Source organism: Grus americana, unplaced genomic scaffold, assembly GCF_028858705.1.
Source record: "Grus americana isolate bGruAme1 unplaced genomic scaffold, bGruAme1.mat H_46, whole genome shotgun sequence".
Classification (NCBI taxonomy): domain Eukaryota; kingdom Metazoa; phylum Chordata; class Aves; order Gruiformes; family Gruidae; genus Grus; species Grus americana.
The window spans coordinates 21,044-37,536 of record NW_026561367.1 but is presented as its reverse complement, the minus strand read 5'-3'; the positions used below and the strand labels follow the sequence as shown (position 1 = coordinate 37,536).

The window sequence follows — 16,493 nt, the reverse complement described above, 5'->3', positions numbered from 1 at the left end:
ACATTCCCCTCTCCCCACCTCCTCCTTCTGCAGTATATAACTCATCACAAGGTAAGAAGGATCTCTCCTTCTCCAGGACCTGCCATACCACGCACAACTGATCAAACTGCTTACCAGTATGCACTGTGGTGCCTTAGACTGGGGAAGGCCTTGCGGATAGCATGGGAGCTGGGAAGCGGCAAATTCTTTTAAGGTCTGCTCCTTTTCCTGCCTCACAACATGATGACTTGCTTTAAAGCTTCACCCGCTTCGTCGCTGGGAAGTTGAAAGGTCTACCTGACCACTACTGACGCACCGCAACTCTCAAAGACTGCTTTAGGAGGAATAGCTTGACAGTGCAGCATGGCATACTCGCTGGGGTTTAGCGGCAAACTGAAGCTGGGCCGTGCTGCTGTCGGTATGTGCAAAGGCATGCCAGCTTAAAAACACACCCCGTGTGCCTGACCTGTTGCTGCTTTCATCGGCAGGTATATATAGGCTGTAGTTCGCAGGAACTACTTATGTCATGTTTCCGTTCACAATGTAAAACAGTTGCGATAAACTGCCCTTTCCAAATATAATTTAAAAATGATTAATCAGCCACAGACATTCCTTGTCTTGTAACCTAAATGAAACTACTATGTCACACAAACTCGGCTGCTATTGTACCAAAATACATAACAAGCCCAGAGAGTTTACCTGTGCTCGATAGCGAATTTTTATCATTGGCATCCAAGTGTAAATCCTTATCACCAAAAAATCTAAACCTGGAAACGCACTACGTAATCACGTCGAAAATTGGCGTGGTACTGTCAGTATTGCCCGTAACTGTAACTTTACTACAAAATACGTTTACTATATGATATATATACACAAATTCAGGTGCACCTAGATTGACATTCAGCAATATCCACTGCCATTATCTTACTGGGAGATGTGTCCCGTTGAAGCTGTTCAGGACCTTTGAAAAATCAGATCTTGATTCCTAATCTCTCTAGGCCCTCCTAGCAGACTAAAAGGCACGGAACGACGGTTACTCTCGGATCACTGTAACTTCAGCTTGGCTCGCTTGTAACTTTGAGAAACAAACATGAGAGAAACTCTGAAGTATAACTATAAACTCTGAGCTGGTATTATACTATTCTTGAAATAAGATACTTGAGTATATAAAAAATACATTTCTATTCTGCTGATAACCAAAATGGGTCACATTCATACGCCTGCCTGATGAATAAAGACTGCAATATGAATGGAAGCACAGAATAAATGAACCGGGAGCCTCGCTGCTCAAACACGAACACTACAGTTCCACCATGGCCCCGGAGGGATTACAAGTAGATGTGTTTATACTTTATCCTCTCATATTGTGTCAAGACACTATTTTCTGTGTAAATTACCTATTTCAGTAAATTGATAAGACAGAGAAGCAAATCTAATGCAATTAGATGCAGAGATGCAAATTACTAATCCCTCAGTTCTATTTGCTTACCCCAATAGATGTTGGTTTTAACTTACAAATAAAATTCTATCCTGAATGACAAGCTGAGAATATCAAAGAGCAAAAATTGAATCATCGTGCATAATCCTGGCTTTAGTTAGTCTACTTCTTCCCCAGCCCATTCGAATTCCAGAATTTTGGGTGCATAAAAAAAAAAAATTACAAAAATGGTAATGCAGTGTTTCGGAACTTTCCAAAACACTCACTTTGACTAGAAGCAGTTCTATGCTTGGAGATTTCCCCCCAAAATAATTTTCAAAAAGAAAATCTGACGGTGTCAAACTGACAGAGATTGTGTGCCATTGTAAAGCACAGCTTCATCTCGACTACCTCCACAAATGAGTGGACAAATGAAAACTCAGTATTTTGAAATTTACTCTCAGTAAGTATCATGAAATGCAATTACAATGCAAATGTATTGGGGATTCTGCCATCCAATGCCCAAAATGGGAAAAAAATGCAGAAGACAAACCAGAAAACATTAGCTATACGTTTGGAATACAATTCAACATAATCTTAAACCACTTTAGCATTAATTTACAGATGTAATCAAGGTTTAACACAAAACAGAGTTGTTTTCCATTCCACTTAACTGTATTAACTTCACATTTCATATATTACTTTATTACTTTACATTTCAGAATAGTTTGTCTGCCTGACTGTCCATCCTAACGCATGGATCTTCCTAACTTTGTTATATTTCTAATCAGAGGAATTTATTCCTCTGCATAACTGCTATTAACTTATCTAGCATTGCAAATATCCCACCCAGTCCTGAACAAACAAGCGTTTTAGTGATGACCTTGTAGTTTGTCTTAAATTTTCCTCTGAGAGATTCTTAAGCCATTGCTTTTTACATATAGCCATAGCTGGTATTTGAATTACAGTCTCAGACTGATTGTGTCAGACGACCACCACGCACACGGCAGCCTAGACCTCGGGTCCAGACAGCGCACACCCAGGCTGACCTCTATTGTCGAGCAACCGGTGAGACAGCAGCAGTAGCTATAAACCAGCTGGGTTTATATCCCGCCTCTAAACCAACATCCTACACAGTCTGGAGAGTTTAGTCCAGGTTTAGTCTTGTCCCCTGAAGCAGACAACCCCACCGCACGTGGTTCAAAGCTGTCCAAAAGCCAATCTGCGTGACATATGACAGCCAGCGTGCAAGGGAGCCTCCAGGACAGCTCCCAGCGCAGCTTCTTGCAGACGGAATCTATGCCACGGGTACTAACCCTGCCCTGCAAAGCCCAAGCCAGCATGTGGCAAGTAGGGATAATTTTCAGATTTACTTTAAAACCATGCTGATGCTGCAGACTAACGTATTAACATGAGGAGGCCAGGGAGACAGTTGGGGGAAAAAATCTCAGTATCATGTTTATAATTAGACAGTTTTAGGCTGCCACCACATTTATTTAATTTATTTTTGGTTCATCACTAGTCAGGAAGCCATAGAACACATTTTCACTAACCACCAGAATGACATTTAAATAAGAGAAGTCCAAGTATTATTTTTCCTGAAAAGATTCTCTTCGTAAGGCAGAGTACTTAATTTTCTTTTTAGTCCTTTAAAAATTGATCAATTATATCCACAACAAAAAAAATTTGCAAATATTCCAGAAGTTACAAGCAATGTAATAACCAAGAAAGTACAGTACAGCTCTTGCTTGATCAGAATGCTTTCTTTTCTTTTATTAAAGTAACGTTTAAACGAACAAGGCAAACTGCATAGTAGGGGAAACTGAGAGAAACACGGAAACGTGGCCAGCAGATCAAGAGCTGTTGTTATTCCCTCAACACACACACACGCTGGGTGCCAGCAAGACTGCACCTGGAATACTGCATCCAGTTTTTAAATCTACCGCTGCTCCAGTTCAACTGAAACGTGGAGAAACCGGAGAGGATATGCTGGAGGCAAACCAAGATGGGCAGGGGTCTAGAGCTCATGTCCTGTGAAAAGAGGTTGAGGGAACTGAGCTTGATTAGTCTAGCAAAGAGGAAATTAAAAGACAATCTAATCGCTTTCTCTACTCAAAGGGAAGCTACAAAGATGATGGAGCCAGAATCTCATTAGAGTATGATCGCCACTGCATTCCACAATGATTATGCTAGATCTGTGTGGGGTCTGCTCAAACGTATTGTACCAGCTCACTGAGGAAAAGAGAAGGACTACAGAAGAATGCTCCTTCAAACAAAAGCAGCCTTAAACTAAACAAAGGTATGTATCAGAGATGAGCGGGACTACTTGAGTAGTCGGCAACTCAGCTGAACAGATAACTTGACTAGAAAAATAAATGTCAAGATGTAATCTGAATACTTTAACTTGGTGACCACTGACTGTAACGCAAGAATGCAACCTTCACATTGCCCCGATAGTCTCAACCACCTTGCTGTCATTTGGGTGGCATTTTGACATGTTGGATATAATTAAAAAAAATAAACTTTCAAATAAAACTTTCAAAATCATCAAATGCACACCTGAGGTAAAGTACAAGAAGACAGCAAGCATGATGCTCTTCTCACAGGTGTTATCCTAGTTTCCAACCATTTGCAGCTCAAGGACTTCCTAAGCCCAAAGCAGCTTCTGGGTACTTAATAGCAGTTGGTGGATTTCCCTCCCATGAGCTAACTACAATGTCCTTTGCACACACGTGGTGTTCCGTGCTGGAAGAAGGTACTAAATCAAGTAAGTTGCAATCATAATCATGCATTTAATTACGATTATACCTGGTCCTGTATTCATCCCCTGACTCACAGAACACCCGTTAAAGAAGAATCCAGGCTTACTCAGGCACAGGAATTTATTATTCCAAGCCTACCTCATACACATTGCTTTATCTTTGGGTCAGACATAAGAGGAACAAGTTTACCTAAAGAAAACAAGAGATTTTCCTAAGTGCTACCTGGCAGAACTACCACTGAGGAAATTTATTACCTAGTAGTTCGAAGGGAAAAGCAGGTTTTTGAGTTAGGACCTCAGGACAAGGAAAGGCATCTTACTCCTTTGTAAAACAACAGGCAAGGCATACAGGAGGAACAGAGGTTAGAGAACTTTTGCCATTCATCGGCCCTACTTCCTTCCTTACAATTCCTATTTAAATAGACTTTTTTCTGTTCTTCTATGTATTACCTGATTTCTACACGTTTTTTCCCATCCCAGAACAGCTAATATAACAATTCTTCATCTTGCCTCCCTGCCTCAGCTTGGTGCTCTGCACCCATGCCAGCTCTATCAGCTCGTTGACACTGCTTTGTCATCTCAGAGTATTCTTGGTCTACATACAGTAACTACCGATATGACTGCTGGAAAAATCTTCAGCATCAGAGGTCTGACCTATCACTGGAGGATGGTATAACGGTGCCGATACCGCACCACAGTGGGGGTGCAGCACTAACTTACACTTCACAGCTCCAAACCCATTGACTCCAAGTAGTGAGATAGGGTCAGCGTGGTTTTGCCGTGCGGTCACCTAACTGAGACGAGTTCAAGTGGGATATCTCAGTAGTAGTAGCTCAGGCTGATTTGCAGAAAACGCAAGACACTAAGCGTCAGTAAGACTGCACCAACAAGCAAACGCCCCCTCCCAAACACCTCCTTGCCCCTGTTTTGAAAGAACTCCAACTTTCAGCAAATATGCAGTTTCTGGTTTTCCAGATTCTATTTGTGCACAAATTCATCATAATCAAGTATCGAATTATTCCTCCATACCAGACTGTGGTCAAAATTCCTGAAGTTTTAGATGGAAGAAGCAGGAACTCCCTTCTTAGCCATTCTCTATCTTCTGGTATAAAGCTCTATCTACAGTTCAAGATTTACCATGAAATAATCAAGTGTATGGAATTTCTTTTAGAGATCACACAGAAACAGTATCAAAGCCTAAGTGTATACTGTGTTATTAAATATACATCCAAACAGAAGAAACATCTTTAGAAGGGTAATGCTGACAGTATCTGTGATTTTCTCTTTAAGATGTGCAGACTTCGATACAATGATAAATATAGGTCAATTAACCTTGCTGCAGGTTTAAACGTATAACCAATTAACTAAATTAATCTTTCAAAAACTAACAGTCATTGGCATTATTCTTTGAATAATCCTTGTTTAGTTTCCATGATGGTATACCTTTCCATGAAAAACTCGTTATAATGTAGCATAAGGCATAATTAATTCTGGAGGATTTTTTGAGTAAATAGCTAGTACAGATGCTGAATTCCATTTTTCTACTGGCTTTATTAATCTTTCATAAACCAGTATTTCCACTATAATGGCTTGTAACAGCTCCACAGAAGTTTTAGAAATGCATTAGCTGTCATCAGTGGTGTTAATCTAACTAGGATGTCATTTGTATGATGGTACTTTATGATTTTTGAAACAACAATTACAACTCTGGTTTATGCTTTGAAAAGGAGCATCGATATGTAACAGATGGAATATTAAACAATAATTATTTTTTCTGTAGATAGAAAATTACTTGAACTCTTTAGCTAACAATGTTGAGAATATGTTTGTTTAGGGAAATCTGCTTAGTCAATGGCTAAGTTCAAATCTAAGTGTATGCAATCAAATGGTAAAATGAATTAATCTATACAGTGACAGACAGCCAATTTTCACCAAAATTATGCTTTACAGACATGGTACAGTGAACTTTTACCCTAGGATTAGAATTGCTGTGCAAGCATATAATTCAGCTTCGCAAACTCCAAACACCTTCACTGAGAGGTGTTTCTAGGGTATTTGCTGAGCTTATGCAAGAGTCATTTAAATTCAAAGAGAAACACTAGAAAGATGAAATGAATCCCAGGTGCTCTTACACTCCAGAAATAGATGCTTTAAGACACGAACAAAGAGAATTAGTGTTAGCAAACACAGAGGAATCCTCTCCCCCTGGATTCCACTTACTAAAGCGCATGTTTATATATATAGCAGTGTGGTTTTTCTTCACTTCCTAATTTTATATAACATTATATTTCAAAGTTTTAAACGAACTTGTGAAAGGAAGTTTGTTACAAAATCTACTTCTTGGAGGATAGTGCCAGCTTCCAAATCCACAGCACACTAAAAGCCCCAGGCATCTAAAACTTCTCTGTCTTCTGAGGGCATATAAAATAGTCAAAAGCACAAGCTCTTCCCCTTTCTTTCATCTTAGCTGATGGGGAAAATTTTCCAAGCCATCTTGGAATGATAACTACTAACCGCCCAAGAAACCGGGTGCCTACAATAGTCCCCACTGGGTTAAGACCCGTATTTATGAAGTGACTACAACTACTCAGCTGCGTAGGATGACTCTTGAAACTAGCTTCCGAAAAACTTCTAGCACTTCGTGACTAGTAAAGAAACTAAACTACGGATCTGTATTTTGCCAGCCATAGATGAGCGTATGGGGGAAGATAACGGACTCCAGCTCAACGTAGCGAAATTATGGGTCACTATGGGATGGATTTAAAATTGGATGGATATACAAATAAATGAAAAATTGGTCCCAGTTTCCATGAAGACTTGTGAGACGAATCACACAGTGCTTCTTACAAAGGACCTGCCTAAGAACCTGATAAATAGTTTACTGGAAAAGATAAGCTGAAATGGAAATTATAACTTCATTACGCATTTCTTTCTCATAAGGAGGAAAAGCACCTTAAATAGTATCCTTTTATTTCCCAGAAGGAGACTATGTGCACGTAAGTCGATTTTTTTAAAATTACCTATCAATTATGCTATATGGAATTCTGTGAAATGCTGAAAATGAGAAATGAAAAAAATCACCATCCTTCTGTTTTCTATGCAATGTCATTTTCGGACTTCCCAGCGGACGTGCGGGAAGGGCGGGCGGCGTGCCGGGCAGCCAGCTCACCAGCACATCCGCACTCGGCAGCTCTTAGGGAGACTTGCTAGGCCTCGGAATTACAACAGCAGTCTTCAAACCGCCCTTCGTGACCATTCGCTGGAAATCCGTACTCACGCTACCACGTGACCTAAAGAGCCACATTCCTGCATCGTTCTGATTTACTACAGCACGAGCATTTCAAAGTCAGAAAACCAGTCTTAGAACTCAGGCAGAAAAATCTACAGAGGTTTGTAAATATATCGTCTTTCCCAGTCCCCAAGTAACACTTTACCTCCACAGTGTCTGTTGTGCACGTGCTATGTGGCTTATAGTCTCCATTTTCAGCTGTCATGCTTCTCCTCAATGAAGGTTTTCTCTTACAGAAGTGTACGCTCAGAAGAAAAGCAGAGCTATAACAATCATGTCACTGGTCCTGCTGTTTACCGTTATCTTCAAGGTTTTAGGGTTGATTTACATTGCGTTCCTCCCTATTTGACTTTAATTGTCTGCTTCAAGTTGTCAGGACATAACTATATCTTAGATTTGCATTGCATTAGGGGATCTTTTCCTTTCTCTATTGATCTTGTCTTACGGAGTAATTTAACTCAATTCTAATTTTCTTTTGCATGCGGGGTGCTCTCTATCCAAGGAAGTGAGTTATGCGTATTCAAGTGGTGCATCTTATGAATCTTGTTAAGCTTTACCGCCTTATAGCCCGCACTGATGGAATATTTAATCACAGAAATGAGTTGGCAGATATGATGTACAATACGGTTAAGCCTTGCGGCGTGTGTCTTCACCGGCAATTGAGAAACGGGTGAATTTGCCATTCATCAGTGCCATCCTGACAGCTTTGTATAACCTTCTGTTTTTTTACTTATTTATGAAGATTAAAGGTACTTTAAATCAACAGTTTCTCTGTAAATGTATCATCTTTATTTCAGAAGCAGCCAAATTTTTCATCATTTATTAGGGGCTAAAGGAACTTCTGGCAGTGACTATGAAAGAGTTGGTACGATTTTAACATGACATTATTGGAGACAATAATTAAACCAAATAACTAGAACTTTGTCTTGAAAATCGCATTTATAATTTTATGATCTTCAAAAGTGCAATTGCTTCTTCTCCATGTAAGGTGGTGGGGGTAGACACAAAAGGAACGATATGTCGCAGTATCCTATTATGGCATGCAAGAACCGCATTGCTCTTTTACTGTTTCATTTTCTAATGACTTTAAGAGATCTGCACAGAGTGCTTTTTTTTTTTTTAACTAAATTGCTTAAAAGAAAGTTTAAATGTCTGAGAAAAAAATTATCTTTTAGTCAATATAGAAAATATGCACTTGATACACATTTATAAAAACCAAAACTGCTTGCACGTATAAACATAAAAAAAATCCCAAACACATGAAGTATCTTGATAGAACTTTCTGCATAGGTGTGGTGAAGTGCATGCCATAATTCATAAAATTAAATTAATACTCTTCTAATGGTAATTAAAGATTCTCATTAAGAAGGGCAAACACCTCCCTTGTGTTGGCAATAAAAATGCACTTGGGACTTTAGGAGGTTATACAAAAAAATCAATAACCTGCCATTTTATAATTAAAAGACAAAATAAATGTTAGGGAAAAGTCCAGTAAATTAGGAAAATTACCTTCAGGAGAGATTGAAAATATTGATTTTAATTTACAAACTATGTGAACTCTTCATGCCCTACTTCATGAGACAATTATAAGTCAGATTGTTAATTCTGCATACGTATTAGAAAATTGATTACTGTACTATGGGAATATTATTATATTTGTCATTAACACAAAGTCATTTATATAAAATGACTAATAACTCTGACTTTCTAATTTATGCAGGTTCAGGGTTGGTTCACTAACTACTCAAACGAGATCAATGTTAAATTCCTGTTTTCAATGTAGGCATACATCAAGGAAGGAAATAAATTCTGCCTACGCTAAATACTGCAATTCCATGAATGCCAAGTTAGTGTTTTGTGTTGGGTTTGCGTGGCAAGGTTTTGGTGGCGGGGGGGCTACAGGGGTGGCTTCTGTGAGAAGCTGCTAGAAGCTCCCCCTGTGTCTGACAGAGCCAATGCCAGCCGGCTCCAAGACGGACCCGCCGCTGGCCAAGGCCAAGCCAATCAGCGCCTCTGTGATAACATATTTAAGAAGTAGAAAAACACTTGGAGGGAGAGAGCTTTTGCAGCCGGAGAGAGGAGTGAGAAGATGTAAGAAACTCTGCAGACACCAAGGTCAGTGCAGATGGAGGGGGAGGAGGAGCTCCAGGCGCCGGAGCAGAGATCCCCCTGCAGCCCGTGGTGAAGGCCATGGTGAAGCAGGCTGTCCCCCTGCAGCCCATGGAGGAAGGATGGGGGGGTGTAGCGATTCCACCTGCAGCCCGTGGAGGACCCCACGCCGGAGCAGGTGGAGGCACCTGAAGGAGGCTGCGGCCCGTGGGAAGCCCATGCTGGAGCAAGTTCCTGGCCGGACCGGTGGACCCGTGAAGAGGGGAGCCCACGCCAGGGCAGGTTTGCTGGCAGGACTTGTGACCCCGTGGGGGACCCCACGCTGGAGCAGTTTGCTCCTGAAGGTCTGCACCCCGTGAGAGGGACTCCATGCTGGAGCAGGGGAACGATGAGAGGAGTCCTCCCCCTGAGGATGAAGAAGCGGCAGAAACACCGTGAGATGAACTGACCGTAACCCCCACTCCCCGTCCCTCTGTGCCGCTGAGGGGGGGAAGGTTGAAGCCGGGAGTGAAGTTGAGCCCAGGAAGATGGGAGGGGTGGGGGGAAGTGTTTTAAGAGTTGATTTTATTTTCTCATTCCTCTACTCTGTTTTTGCCTAGTAATAAATTAGATGAATTCCCTCTCTAAGTTTGGTCTGTTTTGCTCGTGACAACAATTAGTGAGTGATCTCTCCCTGTCCTTATCTCGACCTGCAAGCATTTCGTTATGCCTTTTCTCCCCTGTTTAGTGAATGAGGGGAGTGAGAGAGCGGCTCTGGTGGGCACCTGGCCCCAGTCAGGCTCAACCCACCACATGTTTTTATTACACTGTGCCACTTTTATAACACAATACCCTAAATGGAACAATTTTATCTATCTTAGTATATGGCACTGGATGTATTGCAGGCAGCTTTTTAAAAATAAATATCTGTTTGTAACAATAGTCCTATTTCACAATTTTTATCTCTTGAAGTCCCCTGAACTAACAAGTTTTTCAGGTTTGTCTGGTGGAGGCTCCAGTATCTCCATGAATGAAGGAAGATTCCTTGGCTTCTGTGGGCAACCTCTTCTCATGCTTAACCACCTCCTGTGAAAAATGCTGTCCTACTATCTGTTCTCTACTTGCTGTAAAGAATGTATTTCACAACTACCTCTTTATTTTCAATTACCTAAGTGTGTGACAATGGATAAATATTTTGGGGTTTGGTTTGTTTTTTTTTTCCCCCCAAAAAAAAGAACATGATTAGGTATTTGTATCCAGTATACACACACCCAGACAGATCCAAATGGAAAACTAAAAAATTCCCAGAGTTTCCCATGAAAGCCATGGAAGACTCATACACCATTGTGAACCTAAGAAAGGAAGGCAGCTTGATTACCTATCAGAAACATCTGGAGTTACAGTGGTTATTTCTGTCTTAGATGTAAATTATTAGCTTTCAAAAAAATTGCTTTTTTGGACTTGCTAGTGATTATGGTTATGGGGGGGATTCAAATTCCTCTGAAATCAACTGGGGTTTGGAGTACAACCATGTTTGTTATCAATACTGTTGCTAAAACACATTTAGAAACTGTTGCTAGCCATGACTTAGTTCAAGGAGAAAAAAACCTGTATCTCATTAATCCCAAATTGTAACCAGGATCAGAATTCCATCTCAGTGAAGACTCAGGAGATTATATTGCTTTAAATACAGAAATTTTAAGAAACTGAAAAACTAAATATAAAATCTAAAGAAAAATGTTCAAGAAAAAAATTATGAACAGATGTTCTATACTTATGGGTGTCTATGTACACATATATGCATAAAATATATATTTATAGATATATTTTGTTGTTGTTGTTGCTCACAGGGCTTAAATAATTCCTGGAGGAAAGTGACTACTGAAACATAAAATAAAATATAAATAAAAAAATATACATAAAATCCCATGTAAGACTGGGATATTGCAGTACATTTCATGTTATACTATCTACTTTCCAATAAAAAGGTATTCATATATCTTCTATATAAACTTTAGTATGCCCAGGTAACTGCTAAAATCCTGCATCACAAATCTGTAAATGACTTGCAGATAATGTGAATCAAACAAAGAAACCAAACCTCATACCAAACATATATTCTGTACTTTTGCATGTTTTAAAGAATATTAAAATAAAATATGGCATGGACAACTATAGCATAATCCTTACCTGCATAGAATTCTGGACTATAAACTGCACCAACAACTGGATTTAATTTCCAGCCTGCAGCAAACATAAAAACATAACTGAGTTAATATTGCAATTAGTGATGATAATAATAATAATTGTTATTTTTTAATTTTATTTTTGTATAGAGGTATACAGATAAAATGGCTTCAAAAAAGGTCATTTTAATGAAAGTTGTATCAGCATCTTAGATTACTGATCTTTAATATCGGACTCTGAAGTATGGAAATAGGTAATGAAGCAAGGCATTCTCTGGACATGTAGCACAGGAGCAAATTATGAGGTGAACTACCTTGGCTGCGGTGCACAGGTGCCATGGACTGATTCCCTTAAGTTATGGATTAAGTCAGAACTAGTTCCAGCATCCCTGTATCATGTAGTACCAGAGCAGACCAGTTCTTTGTCATGGCTTTAACTCTCCGGTTTCAAGCCAGAGAGGCCAAAACAGTTCAGTGGCTGGACAGAAATGTTTCTAAAAAGCATGCGGTACTGTAGGTTACAAGGCGATCAAATAATCTGAGCGCTTTGATTCTACTCTGGGAAAAATGAAAACGCAGACACTGCAGGGAAATGCCCGTTGGGACACAAGAGAGATTTGGGGGGACCCCAGGCAAACGCTAGAGACTTTTTTCCCATTTGCATTTGTAGCCCAGACTCTCTGCCCTGAAAGAGGACAATCGCAGGCCCGTCCCAAAAGCGACCGTCCCGCCGGCATTTACGGCCGAGAGACGCTGTTGGCGTACTGCTGCAGAGCAGCTGGCACGTAAGAAGATCCTGCGGTCACATCCTGCAAAGCTCTTCAGTGGTGCAAACGCAGCCGCTGCCTTTGAAACGATCACCGTCCTCCCGCGGCACAGAACCGACAGCCAGTCTGTGTCGTGTGTTCTGGCCAAACCCCCAGTAACCCCTGTCGGGTCCTTCCGCCCAACGCGTTATTTCAGGTAAGCCTGGAGCGCGCGGGCTGGCTGCGCGGCGCTAAAGATGGCGATGCTGAAGGGAAGGGTAAGGGAACAGCAGGAGAAAACACTGGCAAACTCATTAGCGTTCTCAGCCGTGGTAAAGCACAGATTATCATTGAGCTTTGCTCAGCCACAGGTGGGTCCACTCCCAGTTAACTCCAAACTCCACAGAACATCCCCCCAAGCTATATGCCCTTTTTTTTTGTTTTTTGTTTTTTAAAAAAAAGTGTTTAAACAATTAGTTGAACTACTGGGACTGAAAAATTAGGGGGTTTCCAAAAGCGCATTTGAATTAGAGGAGTGGGAAGCACCATTTGTAAATGGGAATAAAGAAAAACTCCTGCGGAAAAGCATCTTTTAAACTGAAGAACTGTGGTACTTTAAATAGATCCTATAACTATGCTGCTGGAAACAAAATACAATCAAGACAGGGACAACAAAGCTTTTCAAAATCAGAAGAGCCAAGATTCGAAGAATTTAAATGCAAACTGTATTGAGGCTTGTTTCTGCCTTGGCCACATCATGTAATGCGTAAGCGCATTACACGACCGTAAAACCATGATGCTGAAAAAGTGTAATACAAAAATCTCCGTAATAACAACACAAAAGAAAACTATTCCTACCCTTTACAGATCCTGCTATCTCTACCTGATGCACAGTAACCATTTACCAGTAATTAACTGTTCAGTAACAGAGGTGAGGGGTGGTTTTGAAATGCAACTCATTAGTAAGTGCAGAGCAAAGAGCAGCACTGCATGCAACCTGCTCTGCGGAAGTAACTGCAGCTGCTATATGTACCTACAAGGTGACTGTGGAAGCTGCAAAACGGCCAACCAAGGAGGGCTAAGATGACTTTGTTCCTGAAAATATCACAGGGATTTTACCTGACCCTTCGGTTTTACATACTACAGGATTATATTTAGGAATGGCACGGTATAACAAATACTTTTAGCCAAATTTTATGTGATAGCAAATCATTCCATTTTTGAGACTTTCAGTAAAAAAATCTAACTTTTTATAGCTTAGGGAACATTTAATATTTCAAATTCAGTACTTCCTCAAAAGACCACTGATCAACACCATTCAAGATGAAAGATTGGACCGAATTTCAGATCTGTCAGCTTTTGCCGTCAAAGAAGCTGACAGACACCTCTCGGCTCTAAGTTACACTACCGGTGCCACAGTTTGTCTAAGGGAAAGAGAAAATCTTGGGGGACGCAGATTGCTCTTCACAGCTGAAAGCCGCTCTCCTATTTCAGTTCCTTACCTCTCTCTCAGTGACGGCTGTCTCGCCTAACTTTTTGCAGCTTATACAGGAAATACTTCATTCACCGTGAAAATAACAGTAATTAACTTTATCTTGTCGGCGAGCAACGTGCTGGCCCGTAGCTGTGGGGGTTAATCAGCTGTGAGAGTAGCTGGCGTATGCGAGCGAGCAGCTGCCGAGTAACCCTACTTCAGCAGCTGGAGGAGGCACATTCTCTGCGGTGGGTGTAATTTTGTGCATTTTTCTTACTGTCACAATATTAATCTCCTCAAGCTGAAACTACAAAAGCTCAAAACTTAAAAACCGAACAAGGAAACAAACAAGCCCTCTGCCTGCCCAAACCCCCACCCTGTTGGTCAGCCAAAGAAACGCACGTGAAGCACGCCGAAGGCGAGGACGTGATCGGACTGCGCAGGGTAACGAGCTCTGGTACCCAGTGGGGCAGAGCAACGCAGAGAGGGTCACTGTCACTTCACAGGCCAGACAGGCACCCGTGGCCGGAGGAATGCTTGGTGGGAAAGAAGCCCTGCCACGCCGTTTGCTGTCCTCCTGGCGGCATACGGAGCGGGGAGGAAAGGGGAGGGGGAGGGAATTTAACTGTGGTAATAGTCACTAGCTGTGATTTTCAATCTAAATTTAGATCAACAGAAGGCTCAAATGCAAGGCACTGCAAGTACAAAACTTTAAAACTTTTATCCCTCTGCTGATCTCTGTTTGATGTTCCTCATTCATCGCTGCAGTTCTCTGATTCTACTCGCACATCATTCTCTATTCCCTGCAACGCCGGGATGAGCGTCCAGGATTGCAATATGGGCACTCAGAGAAAGTATAACTAAACAGGATAGGTTGGGACATCTAAAAATGTCTCAGAAGTATTTTTGCCAACAAGCAGAACTCCTGACACTGAATTTATTTGCAAAGAAAAGGCAGTTCTATCTCCATAGCACATGAGGTGAGCCATCAAAATCATCCTGTCTGATAACAAATTTGCACAAAAGAACCTCTCCTAAAACTGAGCATTTATTTATTGCTCATTTTGGGAATCATCAAAAGTCTCTGGAAAGCATACTTATTTCAAAAACCACCTAGGACACAAAAGTAAACCACTTATTTGAATGAAGCTGCATATATTAAAAAAAAAAAAGTCTAGGTTTCTGTGCTTTAAAATCTACTGACTTTTGCAATCATGTTTACAACACGAGCCCTGTTATCAAACAACCAGCAGTATTCAGGAATGAAAGACAAAACAGAGTGTATTCTATTTTTAAATTACAATAAATATTAGTGCCTGATGTTTTCATAAAATACAACATGTGCCCCAACTACGTTTTGAATACCTGCCAATAACATGTCAGTCACCACATACTCTTTGAAAAATAAAGCCACACATTAAAAAAGAGGTGGTTCTGAAGAGATAGGCATGTGCAAACAAAAAGTTTCCGGCTGTCTGCATCAGAAGCATCTTGCAAATGTGGATATGCTCACAGAAGAACACAGGAAAACTAGCCTTATGTTTTATTTAAAAGATGAGACCTTTACTTTAGACGACAATAATCTTTAATGATCACCTGTAGCACTGGTTAATTCCTGACAAAATGACAAAGAACTAAAATCATACAATGTCTGGATGACTGATAATACAAGCACTGATGAAACTAAATGAAGCTTCTTGTATGTCTGCACTTCATTCCTTGTCGCTGGTAATGATTATGCAAGGAGAACACGATTCTTCTTGTGTGTTTACTTTAGGGGACCTCCGACATAAACAATAAAGTAAAAAACCAAATCAAAATGTATGAACTACAACCACAGTTCATCTTGGTAGATATCCATCAAAAGGTGTGCAAAAGAACATCCTACATGCAACGCCTTGGATGTATGGATTCACGAACATCAATGCTAAGTTTTATCCGCTGAACAGGATGTTTCATGCTTTTGGTGAGATCTGGTCCAGATGGAACAGGATGGAAAATGACAGACAAAACACTCCCAAGTAGGAAACACTTAACAGCAGACTTTCATCATTCTGGTTTTGGATGTTAAGAAATACTAACATGTGACCTAAGTAATCCTGCAGCGCAGGGGACGGAGGTGAAACTCCTCCAAAACCAGACTCCTAAAAATCTCACGTCTCTATTTCCATCATTGCCTTCCTTCAGCAGTGGATGTGCTGATATGTAACGTGTTATTTGCTAATTAACAGTTTTGTAGCCTTAGGATAATATGAATACAAAATACACACAATCACTTGTAACAAAACTACTTTTACCCTTTTACCATGACAATATAGCAGACAGAGTTCATAGCATCATATGCATATAGTTAATTTAGCTCCTCATCGCAACAAAATCTTGTTATGTGACCCAGCCGAGCTTCAAGTCTCTTTCGCTAGATTCACTGAGATGTTTTAAAGCCAGTAAAAATGAAGGAGATTTTCCCATCTGCATCATTTGCCCCAAGTTCCACATTTACATGCAAAATGAGGGAGAAAGTTTCTGAGAAAGCATGAGGGATTTCAGACTCTT

At 40.6% G+C, this 16,493-nt stretch overlaps 1 protein-coding gene across 1 annotated transcript in view; it reads right to left on the bottom strand.

Annotated features, from left to right (window-relative positions):
- Nucleotides 1-16,493, bottom strand: part of LOC129200318 (RNA binding protein fox-1 homolog 1-like) — a gene marked incomplete at its 3' end in the record, with an annotated part of 64,949 nt that overhangs the window by 32,731 nt on the left and 15,725 nt on the right. Inside the window, 1 exon segment of the mRNA XM_054811645.1 lies at nucleotides 11,725-11,778. Coding sequence (XP_054667620.1) covers nucleotides 11,725-11,778 — 54 coding nt within the window.